The 13748-nt window shown below is 38.0% G+C and overlaps 1 protein-coding gene across 2 annotated transcripts in view; it reads left to right on the top strand.

The window, feature by feature from the left end:
• The window catches only part of LOC128640116 (arsenite methyltransferase), a 159448-nt gene that overhangs the window by 122065 nt on the left and 23635 nt on the right, over nucleotides 1-13748 (top strand). For both annotated transcript variants that reach the window (XM_053692461.1, XM_053692462.1), the window contains exon 10: nucleotides 3977-4105. In XM_053692461.1, the coding sequence (XP_053548436.1) occupies nucleotides 3977-4105 (129 nt within the window). The remainder of the gene's footprint in view (nucleotides 1-3976; nucleotides 4106-13748) is intronic.

Here is a 13748-nt window from a genome sequence, read left to right as displayed (position 1 = left end):
GTATTTAAGCCTTTGGCCGGGGTGTCTTTGCCTCCTCCTGGTGGCCAGGTACAATTTTTCCCAACAGTAAGGAATGATGCCTTGGACTCTCCTTGTACAGAAGGAAATGAAAATATCTGGTAAGCATAATTTATGTTTATTTGTAGTCTTATTTGTTCATATAATTTCGTCTTTTTTCGTTATTTACACATCATCACATGTCAGTAGGTAAATGTAGGTATTCACTCCCTGATTTACGTCCAGTTATCAAACATACATTTTTAATGTTCTCTCACACACGACATGAAGTATAGCAACATAAGTATAGATGTAATAATACATTTGAGAGTTTAAAATTAACTACGTTCATTTATAAATATTGCCCATTGAATTTGAAAGTATATTTGGGAGACTGTTATCATGACCATCCAATGATACCCCTTACCGAGTTAACAAAGTGGATAGATTGGCCGCACAGGGGAAATTCCCATTAAGATCCCTCAGATGACGTCACAGTATACGAATGTGGAAGTTAGCATTCAGAGTATCGCAGACACGATCATACGATCGGATCTCAATTAGTAGGTAAAGCTATCTTACTTCTGATAGATTCCCTTTTAAAATATGAACTTGAAAAGGTAAGATATAATAAGAGTTATTTCAAACACGAAAGGGTTGCCATGATACATGTACTGAGGAATTAAAGATTTGTACTTTGTAATGTTATGGATGTGATATAAAAACAGTTTTTTTTTGTTTTTGTGTTTTTTTGCTGATATATGCATTGTTTTTTTGTATATTAAAGTGAAGGTAAACTTTGGTGAATGAAAGTCCATTTTTTAAAAATACTATTAAAAACAGGGGCACTTTCGTTCATCAAAGTTTACAAAGCAGCCGTTTTGTTAAAATAAATTACCTTTTTTTTTTTCTTTTTTTCACTGCTACAGCAGCTTCCCCCACCTAGAGATCCTCTATTCACACGTCAGCAATGACTAATCCTGCTTCTTCCAATCACAGCTTCCCCCCCAGGGTAGTCATTGCCTGAGGCCATGCTGTGATTGGAGGAAGCAGGATTAGTCATTGCTCACGTGTGAATAGAGGATCTTTAGGTGGGGGAAGCTGCTGTAGCAGTGAAAAGAAAAAAAGGTAATTTTTTTAACAAAACGGCTGCTTTGTAAACTTTGATGAATGAGAGTGACCCTCTTTTTAATAGTATTTTTTTAAAAATGGGCTTTAATTCACTAATGTTTACCTTCACTTACCTTCACAATATTTTGGTATATATCTATCGAGTGTTGTAAAACTGACAGCTGAATGGCTACAATGTTTAGGGAATCAACCATATGGAGAAATCATTAGCACAAGATGAAGTGCACCTGTTTTTATGGGTTTGCATATTTCCAATGTCTCTGATAGGTGATTATTTGTTTAAAAGCCAGTTCTTTCAATGAGTGAACAGAAGCCTGAGGAAACAGCCAGGAGAGGTAAGAAACGCGTTGCTTTCTGTTTTTATGGTATATTAGGTTATAATTCTACCCTATACTTTTATCTATGTTTTCATAAACCTATGTTTTAACTATGCACTGAGAACTGGAGCAGTTATTTGCATCTGAAGGTATTGGGAGCACAATACTTACACCGGAGACCAGTGAGCTGGGACACTGTGAGCTCCCAGTCTGCCACACTTAGCACAATTGGGTGCTGCCACACTTTTGAGTACAATTCCACACACGCTTATTTGAGGATTGTGTCATATCAGTGTTACACTATGGGTGCCCTTGTTTTGTGATTCTGTTCACAGATTATGCATATAATAAAGTGCATGTGATTAGCGAATAAAGAACATCAATTAGCATGTTCTGTCAAGACAGGACCATACTTTGTACAACAGTTACCTGAATGTAGTAAAGTACATGGATTAACATGTTCTGTCTATACAGAATCTACCCTAAGGGACTAGTAAGTAGCAGATAAGGTACGTAAAATTAGCATGTTCTGACCATACAGCAAGGTACATGTAATTAGCATATTCTGTTTATACAGAGCCTATACAGTGTACAATAAGTACCTATAATTAGCAAATATGGTAAATGTAACTAGTAAGTTCTGTAAAGTAATGCTAATGACAGGTTTAAACCATGCACAATAATAATCCTAGGGTGCTAAGGACATAAATTATGCATTTCCATGCTCAAGGAATCTGCAATATGATATGTTTATCCGTACGTTTCTCCATAGTTAGCACTACAGCATATACAATAGGAATACAATTATACATTGTGAACACTGTAGTATACATAGATATATTTTCCTCCTCAGAGGCAGCAAATCAGAATTTTGCTAAATTGGAGGAATCTGAACATGAGGAGAATAAACTTGTATATCTACCACATAGATTGGGGATAACCACCAAATATTCAGCCATAGCCTTGTGTAAATTGCTTTTAAATTCAGGGGTAAATTCAGTGGTGGTTCCCTGTCTAACATATAGAGGAGCAGGACAGAGACCCCTAGCAGAGATAATGGCTGGTGACTGATTAGTATGTAAAATGTGAGGTGCACAACTATTATATAGCTGATTGACCAGACAAACAAAGTAAACAGAGGTCCTGCACAGAGGTATGATCTGTAGATCTCCCTTATGGTTCAGACATTAGTACAGGGGAGACTCCATACAATTAGCAAACTGTTCAATTATAATAATGTGAATGTTGAAAACACTAAATGTTATATTGAAAATGATTAGCAGAAAATTTCTACTGCTATAAGCCACACTTTTAAACACCTGAAACACAAATTAATGAGAGAGAACAATGAGGGAAATAGTGAAAATTCACAAAAGCTATGAAAAGCTAAACAGAGCATACCCACCCTTCCAGCAGCTCTTATATGGATAAGGACTTATATGGACTCACCCTCTCAGAAAAATGATCTTTTGAAGGCAGGGACAAGGAAACATTTCAGCAAAGAAGTTTTTAGGTTGAACAACTTCCTAACTTGCCCAGAGGCAGATAACTGGAAATGGGTGCCAATGGAGGGGATGAAGCTACTTGACGATCTGAGACCTAAAAATAGTTTAAAATATAAAATACACTAAAACTGTAAAAAGAAAAACGGCAAATTACCCCTCACACAAATTTCCTTCCTGTTGTATCCCAAATCGCTGTGTTTCTGAGAGGACTGCTGACTGCTGTACACCTGATTTTAAAAATTATGGAAAAAGGAAAATAAAGGTTGCAAAAAGTCTCGGGCCTCTCAGTGTCCCCCCTAAGAAAGGATCAGACCCTTTACTGAATTGTCTTTCAAAGTGTCTGCAGGTAGGTAAGCTAGGTCCCCCAGCTATGCTATACTTGACAAAACAAGTACCTACTTATAGCCAATGGGCTGTATAAGTGCTGTAACCACTTACCTGACTGAAGCATCCTTCCACTCAGCTTACCAGCCTGTTTGTTGCTGTTTCCAGTAGAGAGCCCATACAGTGCTTGTACAGGTACAGCAGAGGATCTGAAAAAGCAATTTGTTATTCCCACAGAAGTAAACTACGGGACATGACACCTGTGGGTAGTTATAAATGAAATCCCATAGGAAGATACTGCGCACACAACATGGTATTCCTGTGTCCCTTTATCAATCAGCGTGCAAAAATCTCTTCTTTTCTGAATGATCTGTCCCAAGGATAATGGGTCTCACATTAGTCTTAGCTACCATAAATTAGCCCTTAAGCAGGTAGCTGGAGCACCTCTATCTTCACCTCACTCCTGGGAGGCCAGAAACAAAAGTGAGGAGAGATGGGAGGGATGTGTGGGTTCTTGGCCTCCTCCTAGTGGCGGGAATTATATTCCACATATTATGGATCCCTATGGACTAATTATCATCATACTTAAGAAATATTAGCCACTATAATTTGCTTGATGCCCATACTAAATTTGAAGTGAGAAAATAGGATGATATCTTTAGCAATTCGTATGTTTCTTCACTCTCTCTTTTATGCTTTTAGGAAGGCACTGTCACTGAAATAGATGAGGACTTATCTGCCATTTTGAAGAATTCTAGATTTGCTGAAGAATTTCTATTTCGGCCCCTTGAAAGTAAAAGTATTTCTAATGCCTGTCAGCCTAAGAAAAAGGTTAGTGTGATCTTACCGTTACTTGACATTATTATTATTATTATCGTTTATTTGTACAGCACCGCACAATTCCGAAGCGTTGGGTACAAAGATAGGGGTATACAATGACAAACATTTGTGATAAGATACAAAACATTACAGACTAAACAAATCTAGTACTGGAAGAGGAGGGCCCTGCTCCAAGAGCTTACAGTCTGCAGGTTAAGGGTGCATTGACATAAGGTATGGGGTAGCTTGCCAAATGGATTGTAGTTGCAGCAGTGAGTCAAGGCAGTTCAATATTTATTTTGGGTAGGATAAAATTAGAGGAGAGATGGTAAGCCTCTATGAATAGGTGGGTTTTCAAAGAACGTCTGAAATTATACAAGGTTGGAGACAGTCTGATGGAGCAGGGTAGAGCGTTCCAGAAGACAGGAGCAGTAAGAAGTCTTTGATGTGAGAGAGGGACGTAGATAAAATAGGAGTGGAGAGACGTAGATCAGATGTGGATCAAATGGACCTGTCGAAGAGTATTAAAAAAATGAGTGAGGAAATGTAGTTGGGAGTGAAGCTGTTGAGTGCTTTATAGGTTAGGATTAAAACTTGAAATTGTATTTTAAAGTGTATAGGGAGCCAGTGTAGAGACTGGCAGGGCGGAGCAGCTTATGTAGATCAACGACTTAGGTGGATGAGTCTAGCTGAAACATTCATAATAGATTGGAGGGGGGGAGGTGCTGTTTTGGAAGGTTATTTAGAAGTAGATTGCAGTAGTTAATGCATGACAAAATAAGGGAATTAATTAATTTGCTTGCAGTTCTTTTGTAATAAGGAAAGGTCAGACAGATTCTGGTGTACACGGCAGGATTTGATGAGCGCTTTTATATGTGGAATGAATGTGATTTCAGAGTCAAGTGTGACCCCAAGACAGTAGACAGTAGTAGGGGTGCGGTGTTGAGAATAGAGTCTCCAACTGTAAGATAAATGCCAGGTGTTGGATGTCTCAGAGAGGGGGAAATAATCTGTGTAAAACTGAGCTGCTTCTTGAGTTGGAGGTAGTGAGAGGACATCAAAGAGAACATTTTCAAGAGACAGTTGTTAATATGGTAAAGTGGGACAGATATCAGGAGAGGAAAAACAGAGGGCTAGATTACAAGTGGCGTGTTATTTAGCGATCCTGCTCAAGTGTAAACTTTGCTAGAAGTAATATTTTTGAGCATGTAGTTTAGTGTGCGTATTGCAAGTTGAAAGTAAAAGTTTTGCACGCAAGTGAAACTCGACGCAAGATAACTTATATCGCAACCACGCTACTACATTCGTCCCATAGACTTCAATGAATAGCGTAGAAGAAAAAACCTAACACTTATCGCTCGTGTGCTAACTCGACAGGACATTGTGAATGAGCAGTTTGAGAGATAGGAGAGGGCTGTGTCTCAGATGCCAAAAGAATGTAGGATTTGTAAGAGGAGAGCATAGTCAACTGTGTCGAAAGTAGCAGATCCAGAAGGATTAGTAAGGAGTAGTGTCCCTTTGCTTTAGCTGATAGCAGATAATTTGTTACTGTAAAAGCGGTTTTTCTTGAGTGTTTAGGGCGGAAACCAGATTGTAGGGGATCAAGTAAGGAGTTAGTTGAAAGAAATTGAGTTACATGATTATAGACTAGTTGTTCCAATAATTTGGAGGCAAAGGGAAGTATGGAGACTGGTCGATAGTTAGAAGGGGTGGAGAAATTAAGCAAGGGCCTTTTTAGGATTAGTATGATTGACACATGCTTCAATGTTTTAAGAAATATGCCAGTGTTAAATGACTCGTTAAAGAGATTAGACAGTCCAAAGAAAGCAGCAGCACTCACCAATTAGGGTCAAGAGGACAGGTTGTGAGATGAGTTGAAGGTAGGAGTATGAAGATTTCTTCCTCTCTTACTTTCCTTCTGTAACAGAGTTTTGTTAATAGAAGGGTGGGTAGACGGGTTGGTTAGGAGGGCTGTTTTTGAGGGCTGTGAGGGAGAGATGTCCAATTGTTTCAATTTTTTTTTTTTTATGTGACAAGCATAGGTGCAGGCGAACGTAGGAGAGGGTTAATGGCTGAAAACGGCCTCCTGGGGTTGGATGTGTGAGTTGACACAAGGTAGGAGAAATAGACTTGTTTAGCCAGACTGAGGGCAGAGTTGTATGATCTTAGGATACATTTATAATGCAGGAAATCCACATGGTTTTGTAATTTTCTTCATTGACGCTCAGCAGTCCATGAACATCGCTGTAGATAGGTCTGTTTGGTTTAGCATATGTTCCTGTCACCAATGCTTACTCTTTCCTGAGGGGATTGGACAAAACTGACCACACCCCTAATTACATGTTTATAGGCGGTACTGACCCCTCACCTACTTCTAGTTTTGTACATCCTGCAGGTGAACAGGACTTGGAACCTCTATTACAGGTTATCTCAAAAGTGAAATGCTTCAGAAATGGAGCAAAACTTTGCTCCTTTCAGCTGGGTATTCTTGGGTGTGCTTACTGGGGACCATTGTCTGTAAGAATTCTGGTGGGTGCCGCCATGTTACGTAGATTTCAGACATACTGTTATTGTGCATAATAAAATACTTCTATCTGAATTGTGTATATTTTGTGTATGTCTTTATACAACATTATAGGTGCTATGGGTAATGAATCGTTATTACATAAATATCATACATCAAAATTCAATTTTATATTGAAATAAAAAATATTTTAAAGAAAGGATGGCATAACCATAGGTACCTTTTAGACTTAGTATTATCAGTAGAATATGTTACAGTCTTGACAAACATAACAGGCCATGTTTCCTCATAATGAGCCTGCAATAAGCTTAGAAGCATTTTTTAATGTAATTTGCTAATTAGTTTTCTTGCTGGTTTCTGAATATATCCCAGTCATAACATCATTTGTGGGCTTCTGGTATGTATTGAATTAACTGTACCGTACTGGGGAAAAACAGGATTTTAAATCAGAACTGTCTTTTGATAAAGGCCTTGAACATAAGAAATGCTTATCTTCAACTTTTTTTTTTCTTCTAAAGTTTATAATTTGAAAATGTGGAGGAAATGAGTTGTGACCGCAAGTGTTCGAATGTGATGTGTTTGATGTAGTTGATGTTAAACCTTATTTTTTTTTTATTTTTTTTTTTAAATGAATGATTAATCCTAGAAAGAAGATAGTTTTTAAAACTCTGTCTGGTAATTCAGATTTTTAAATGTTGCTTAACTCATAACCAACAGAATCTTTTTTTGACAAAGCTATAGCAAATATTGCTGAACTGAAACATTTGGAAATGTGAGAGCTGGAATATATAATTGGACATAATGAACTAATCAGTCTTAACTTCATGATTGCCTGAAGCACACAGAATAGTTGATTAGTTTGTTCATGCCAATGACATTTTACTGCCCAGGTATCATTAAGAAAGCAGTGCTGGGTGCTGTAATCTGCACATATGGTGGACAGTAGGCATGTACATTCAAAGGTTTTGGAAGGCGGCCGCTCGCCACATTCAGCTCCTTTCGGAGTCGGATTTCTTCTTGTGAAAGTGTAACACACTAAGATCTGGATTTGCACAGATTTTAGTGCATTGCATTTTCACATGAAAAATCTGTCTACAAAAAGAGACTAATGGTGCGAGTGGCCGCCGCCTTCGCATTTAGAGGCATTAGAAACCTCCTGAATGCACATGCCTAGTGGACAGTTTGTGGATTAAAGGCAGAATGGCAATAGGACATTACATCAGGGAGAAGATTTTAAGATGCCTTTGTGGATTTTTAGAGTTCTGTTTTAGGGGTTATAGTGCCAAAAAAGAGATCTGTTCAGTAATTCTTCAAATATTTAAGTTTAACCCCTTTGCTACTGGGAATTTCAGGGAATAACTTGCCCAAAATAATGTAGAATTGTCACTATTATTATGTATGTGTTTTTAATATACCCAAGATTTTGATCTAGGCCCATTTTGGTATATTTCAGACCACCGTTTTGCCACCAAAAGCAATGATATTAAAAAAATTGCTAACTTTTTTTCACAAATTTTGGGTTTCTCACTGAAATTATTTACACACCACTACTGCAGTCACAAGATAAATGGTTGTAAAATATTCTCTGGGGTCCCGTTTGTTTAGAAATAGACATCCATGGCTTTGAAATTTGCTTTTGGAAATTAGAAGGCCACTAATTGCAACTGCGCACCACACTTTTAAAATTCCGTCTGGCGATATCGTAAGTCCACGTGATACACCCGATATTCAGATGCTACGGAAGCCCTCCGTAGCTCATAATAGAGCAACGAGTTTCAACTTTTACTGTAGTCCAGATCATTTCTTACTCTTATATGGGACTCTCTATATTTATACTTTCTAGAGATGTTTATTGATTTCTATTATTAACTATTAATTTTAATATTTTTTTATAAGAATATCCACGATAATATCTACAAATTGACAAATTGTAATACCTACTATTTAGGTTTCATATACATTGTCCTCCTGCGTAAGATTCCATCTTAAATTTTGAGTAATTTATTATTTGGAGGTATACTACCTTATAGAGCCTAATATAAGCAGGGGAATTAATCCCGGACATCAGAGCTTGACAAAGACTTAGTAAAAGTTGAAATGCTTTGCTCTATTATAAGCTACGGAGGGCTTCCGTAGCATCTGAATATTGGGTGTATCACGTTGACTTACGATATCACCAGACGGAGGTTTTGTAAAAGGCCCAGGAAGAGCCGTTGTGAAAACGAGATTGATGTTTGTTCCAAACTCTGCTGATTACAGCTATCAGCTGTTGGCTCTGGCTTTGTTTTTTTCTGTGTATACGAAGCAGAGAAAGACCATCTATGGTGTAAGTAATTAATATACACCTTATTTTTGCACGTCTATACTGTTTTCAAAGGACGCTGTCTCTGTTTATTTCTAGCGCACTTCGGATTCTCAGAGACTTTCATTCACGAAAGACTTTTGCTCTTTGCTTTTTTTCTGTACCGTAAGCTGCAAGTTTTTATACTATATTGAAAGTTTATCCATTTTAATACTATGCTATTTTTAGTTTTAAAAAAATGCATCCTGTTATAACATGTTTTTATATTTTTATGAGTAAAGCTGATATTTTGTAACTTTTGCTTGATGATTGTAATAATATATACACATTTACTCTGATACATTGTCCTACTAGCCATTTAGCTCCAAATTAGCGCAATACTGGTAGTCAGTTTTCTTCAGACTGACAGACAGTCTGCCAGTATTAAGTTTTAATGTTTTTTTGTTTTTTTATAAATACATTATACTAATTTTTTTCTGAAGTGTAGATCCCCCTTATCCTCCCTAATCCCTCCAAAACTGCTCTCTAACCCTCCCCCCTCCCAGTGGTGTCTACTATCTTACTTACTGGCAGCTATCTAGACTCCTGTTGGGTCGTCGGTATACTCCTATTCCATATCCTCTGCTGTTATGTTTCAGCACTGGTTTGGCTATCTACTGGATCCCAGTTAGAAGATGTCCAGTAGTTGTGTGCCCATGGGTAAGTGCATTTTTTTATTTAGGGGCACTCATTTAGCCAATTGAGCTAGATAGTTTGGACTCTATTGTATTTTGTTGCATGGGGACAGTATTTAATATGTATTTATTTAGTATGGCTCCTTTTTTAATTACAAGGTTCTATTCCCCTTTAAATTTTTGCGTGCATATTCTTTGTCACGTTACCGCACGTCGGCTGATTGAGTTTGCGCACTTCAACTCTTCTGTGCATGTCTTCTAGTCAGGATAGCGAACATTGTATTTTTTAGCACGCTTTAGTCTATTTAATCACGTCATTTACGCTCCTGTTACCTTTCTGTTTTGAGCACACTGTCAAGTTATATAGTATGTTCTGTTCTCCGATGTGTTATTTCTCCTTTTTAGTGTCGGTTTAGTGCTATGTGGCCTTGCTGTTTTATGTCTTTTGCTTGGAGGGGGACGTGTTTCCCTTGTTTCAAGAGCTCTTTTTAGGGGGATATAGCTTTATGGTTGTTTTTTGTAGTCTTTACTAATCATGGAACCTTCTGTCTCTGAAACCTCTTTAGAAGTTATTTCCTCTGAACACTTTCCTACCAATGTGTCATAATTCTGGCCACTTTATCAGGAGGGAGCTCAATAGCACAGTTAGCTTGGAACTGGACAGATTGCATAGCAATAGACTAGAGACTCAAATACAACAGTCCTGTTTATTAGGAGAAAGTTACACAGGTAAATTACAATTAATGTCCTGTAGTTTATACTGGGAAACAGGTACAATCAAGAGTTAACAGAAGAAAATTGTACAAACCAGTATAGCTGAAGTTCATGTGCAAGTTCAGACAGACGAGCCAAATACTGAAAGACCCACTTCAGGGCTATGGACTTTAGCACACACTTCTGAGCTAAACGAAGGAAATGTCGCTCCTGGGCAAAGTAAAGGTAATGCTAGCTTCTGTGTTTTATACAAAGTAAATGCCTTTCCTTGGCAAAGCAAAGGGAATGCCAGTTTCTGGGCTAATCAAAGGAAATACAATCGGCTAGATTACGAGTTCTGCGTTAGCTTTAAAAAGCAGCGTTAGGGGGTCCTAACGCTGCTTTTTACCTAACGCTGGTATTACGAGTCTGACAGGTACAGGCTCACCGCTCAATTTTTTTTCCGCCACTCGAGGCTACCGCAAATCCCCTTACGTCAATTGCGTATCCTATCTTTTCTATGGGATTTGCCTAACGCTGGTTTTACGAGTCTTGGAGAAAGTGAGCGGTAGAGCCTCTACCTCCAAGACTCCAACCGCAAAAAAAAGTCAGTAGTTAAGAGCTTTATGGACTAACGCCGGAACATAAAGCTCTTAACTACAGTGCTACAATGTACACTAACACCCATAAACTACCTATTAACCCCTTAACCGAGGCCCCCCCACATCGCAAACACTATACTAAAATTATTTAACCCCTAATCTGCCGACCGGACACCGCCGCCACCTACATTATCCCTATGAACCCCTAATCTGCTGTCCCTAACATCGCAGACACCTATATTATATTTATTACCCCCTAATCTGCCCCCCCCCAACCTCGCCGCCACCTACCTACACTTATTAACCCCTAATCTGCTGACCGGACATCGCCGCCACTATAATAAATGTATTAACCCCTAAACCGCCGCTCTCCCGCCTCGCAAACACTATAATACATTTTATTAACCCCTAATCTGCCCTCCCTAACATCGCCGACACCTACCTACAATTATTAACCCCTAATCTCCTGCCCCCAAAGTCGCCGCTACTAAAATAAAGTTATTAACCCCTAAACCTAAGTCTAACCCTAACACCTCCCTAACATAAATATCATTTAAATAAAACAAAATAATATTCCCATAATTAAATAAATTAATCCTATTTAAAATGAAATACTTACCTATAAAATAAACCCTAATATAGCTACAATATAAATAATAATTACATTGTATCTATTTTAGGGTTTATATTTATTTTACAGGCAACTTTGTAATTATTTTAACTAGGTACAATAGTTATTAAATAGTTATTAACTATTTAATAGCTACCTAGTTAAAAAAATTACAAAATTACCTGTAAAATAAATCCTAACCTAACTTACAATTAAACCTAACACTACACTATCATTAAATTAATTAAATAAATTAACTACAATTATCTAAAATAAAATACAATTAAATAAACTAATCTATAATACAAAAAAAAAAGAAACACTAAATTACAGAAAATAAAAAAATATTACAAGAAGTTTAAACTAATTACACATAATCTAAGCCCCCTAATAAAATAATAAAGCCCCCCCCAAAAAAATTCCCTACCCTATTCTAAATTACAAAGTAATCAGCTCTTTTACCAGCCCTTAAAAGGGCTTTTTGCGGGGCATTGCCCCAAACTAATCAGCTCTTTTACCTGTAAATAAAAATACAACCCCCCCAACATTAAAACCCACCACCCACATACCCCTACTCTAACCCACCCAATCCCCCCTTAAAAAAAACTAACACTAACCCCCTGAAGATCTTCCTACCTTGAGCCGTCTTCACCCAGCCGAGCCGAATTCTTCATCCAATCCGGGCAATGTGGTCCTCCATCCAGGCAAAGTCTTGATCCAAGCGGCAAAGAAGAGGTCCTCCATCCGGGCGAAGTCTTCCTCCAAGCGGCATCTTCTATCTTCTTTCTTCCGGCTCCATCTTCAGACCGCCGCCGCGGAACATCCACCTTCCCCGACGGACTAACGACGAATGAGGGTTCCTTTAAGGGACGTCATCCAAGATGGCGTCCCTCGAATTCCGATTGGCTGATAGGATTCTATCAGCCAATCGGAATTAAGGTAGGAAAAATCCGATTGGCTGATGGAATCAGCCAATTGGATTGAAGTTCAATCCGATTGGCTCATTGGATGAGCCAATAGAATGAGTTGACACGTCATTGATACCTAGTGGGTCATAGATCATCTTAACCTATTGGCGCAGCTCAGTGGGCACTGAAACTATTCCCATTGGCGGCTTTGGCGGCACATTGGCTCCTGACTGCATGTGTAGTCTCCTTAATTGGCTCGTGACTGCATGTGTAGTCAGTGAGTGGGACAGCAGTGTGTTTGCAGCATGGGCAGTAGTCAATCGGACTCACCGAGCTCTGAGGGTAGCAGCTTAAACGCTGAGCAGAAGTCAGTGTGGTTTTTTTTGCAGCTAGCTCCCAGTAGTGCATTGCTGCTCCTGCTCTTGATATATGGATAGGAAGTGGAAGCTTAAAAATGCTTGATGATGAAATGCGAGTGTCTTTATCTAATATTCCACCAAATATTCAGAAATTGTGTTCATGTATTGTGGATCAGCGTCAAGGTAACTTTACCTTCACTTTAAATGAACCTGAAAGCCATTTTTTTTCTTTCATGATTCAGATAGAGAATATAATTTAAACCACTTTTCATTTTTTTTCTTTATAAAATGTACTTCATTCTGTTGGTATCCTTTGTTGAAGGAGCGATGATGCACTACTGGGAGCTAGCTGAACACACCAGGTAAGCCAACAACAAGAGGAATATTCTTGTTGCCAGAAATGAGCAGCTGGTTCCCATTAGTGCTGTTTAAAGGACAGTAAAGTCAAAATTAAACTTTCATTATTCAGATAGAACATGCAGTTTTAAAGTCTATCTTAATCATGTTGAGGGTGACACAAATTGGCTTTTGATTGTTTGTTTCTTAAAAAGGTAAATCTTTATTTGTGTATTTGGAAATTGCCAATTTTCTTAGGATCCTGAAAAGGGATAGAATCCTTAGAGGGACACTGAACCCAATTTTTTTTCTTTTGTGATTCAGATAGAGCATACAATTTTAAGCAACTTTCTAATTTACTCCTATTATCAAATGTTCTTTATTCTCTTGGTATCTTTATTTGAAATGCAAGAATGTAAGATTAGATGCCGGCCCATTTTTGGTGAACAACCTAGGTTGTCCTTGGTGATTGGTGGATAAATTCATCCACCAATCAAAAACTGCTGTCCAGAGTTCTGAACCAAGAAAAAAGCTTAGATGCCTTCTTTTTCATATAAAGATAGCAAGAGAACGAAGAAAAATTGATAATAGGAGTAAATTAGAAAGTTGCTTAAAATGGCATGCTCTATCTGAATCCCAAAATAATT

The sequence above is a fragment of the Bombina bombina genome, chromosome 9 (genome assembly GCF_027579735.1).
Source record: "Bombina bombina isolate aBomBom1 chromosome 9, aBomBom1.pri, whole genome shotgun sequence".
Classification (NCBI taxonomy): Eukaryota; Metazoa; Chordata; class Amphibia; order Anura; family Bombinatoridae; genus Bombina; species Bombina bombina.
This window is presented reverse-complemented; position numbering and strand designations above follow the sequence as displayed.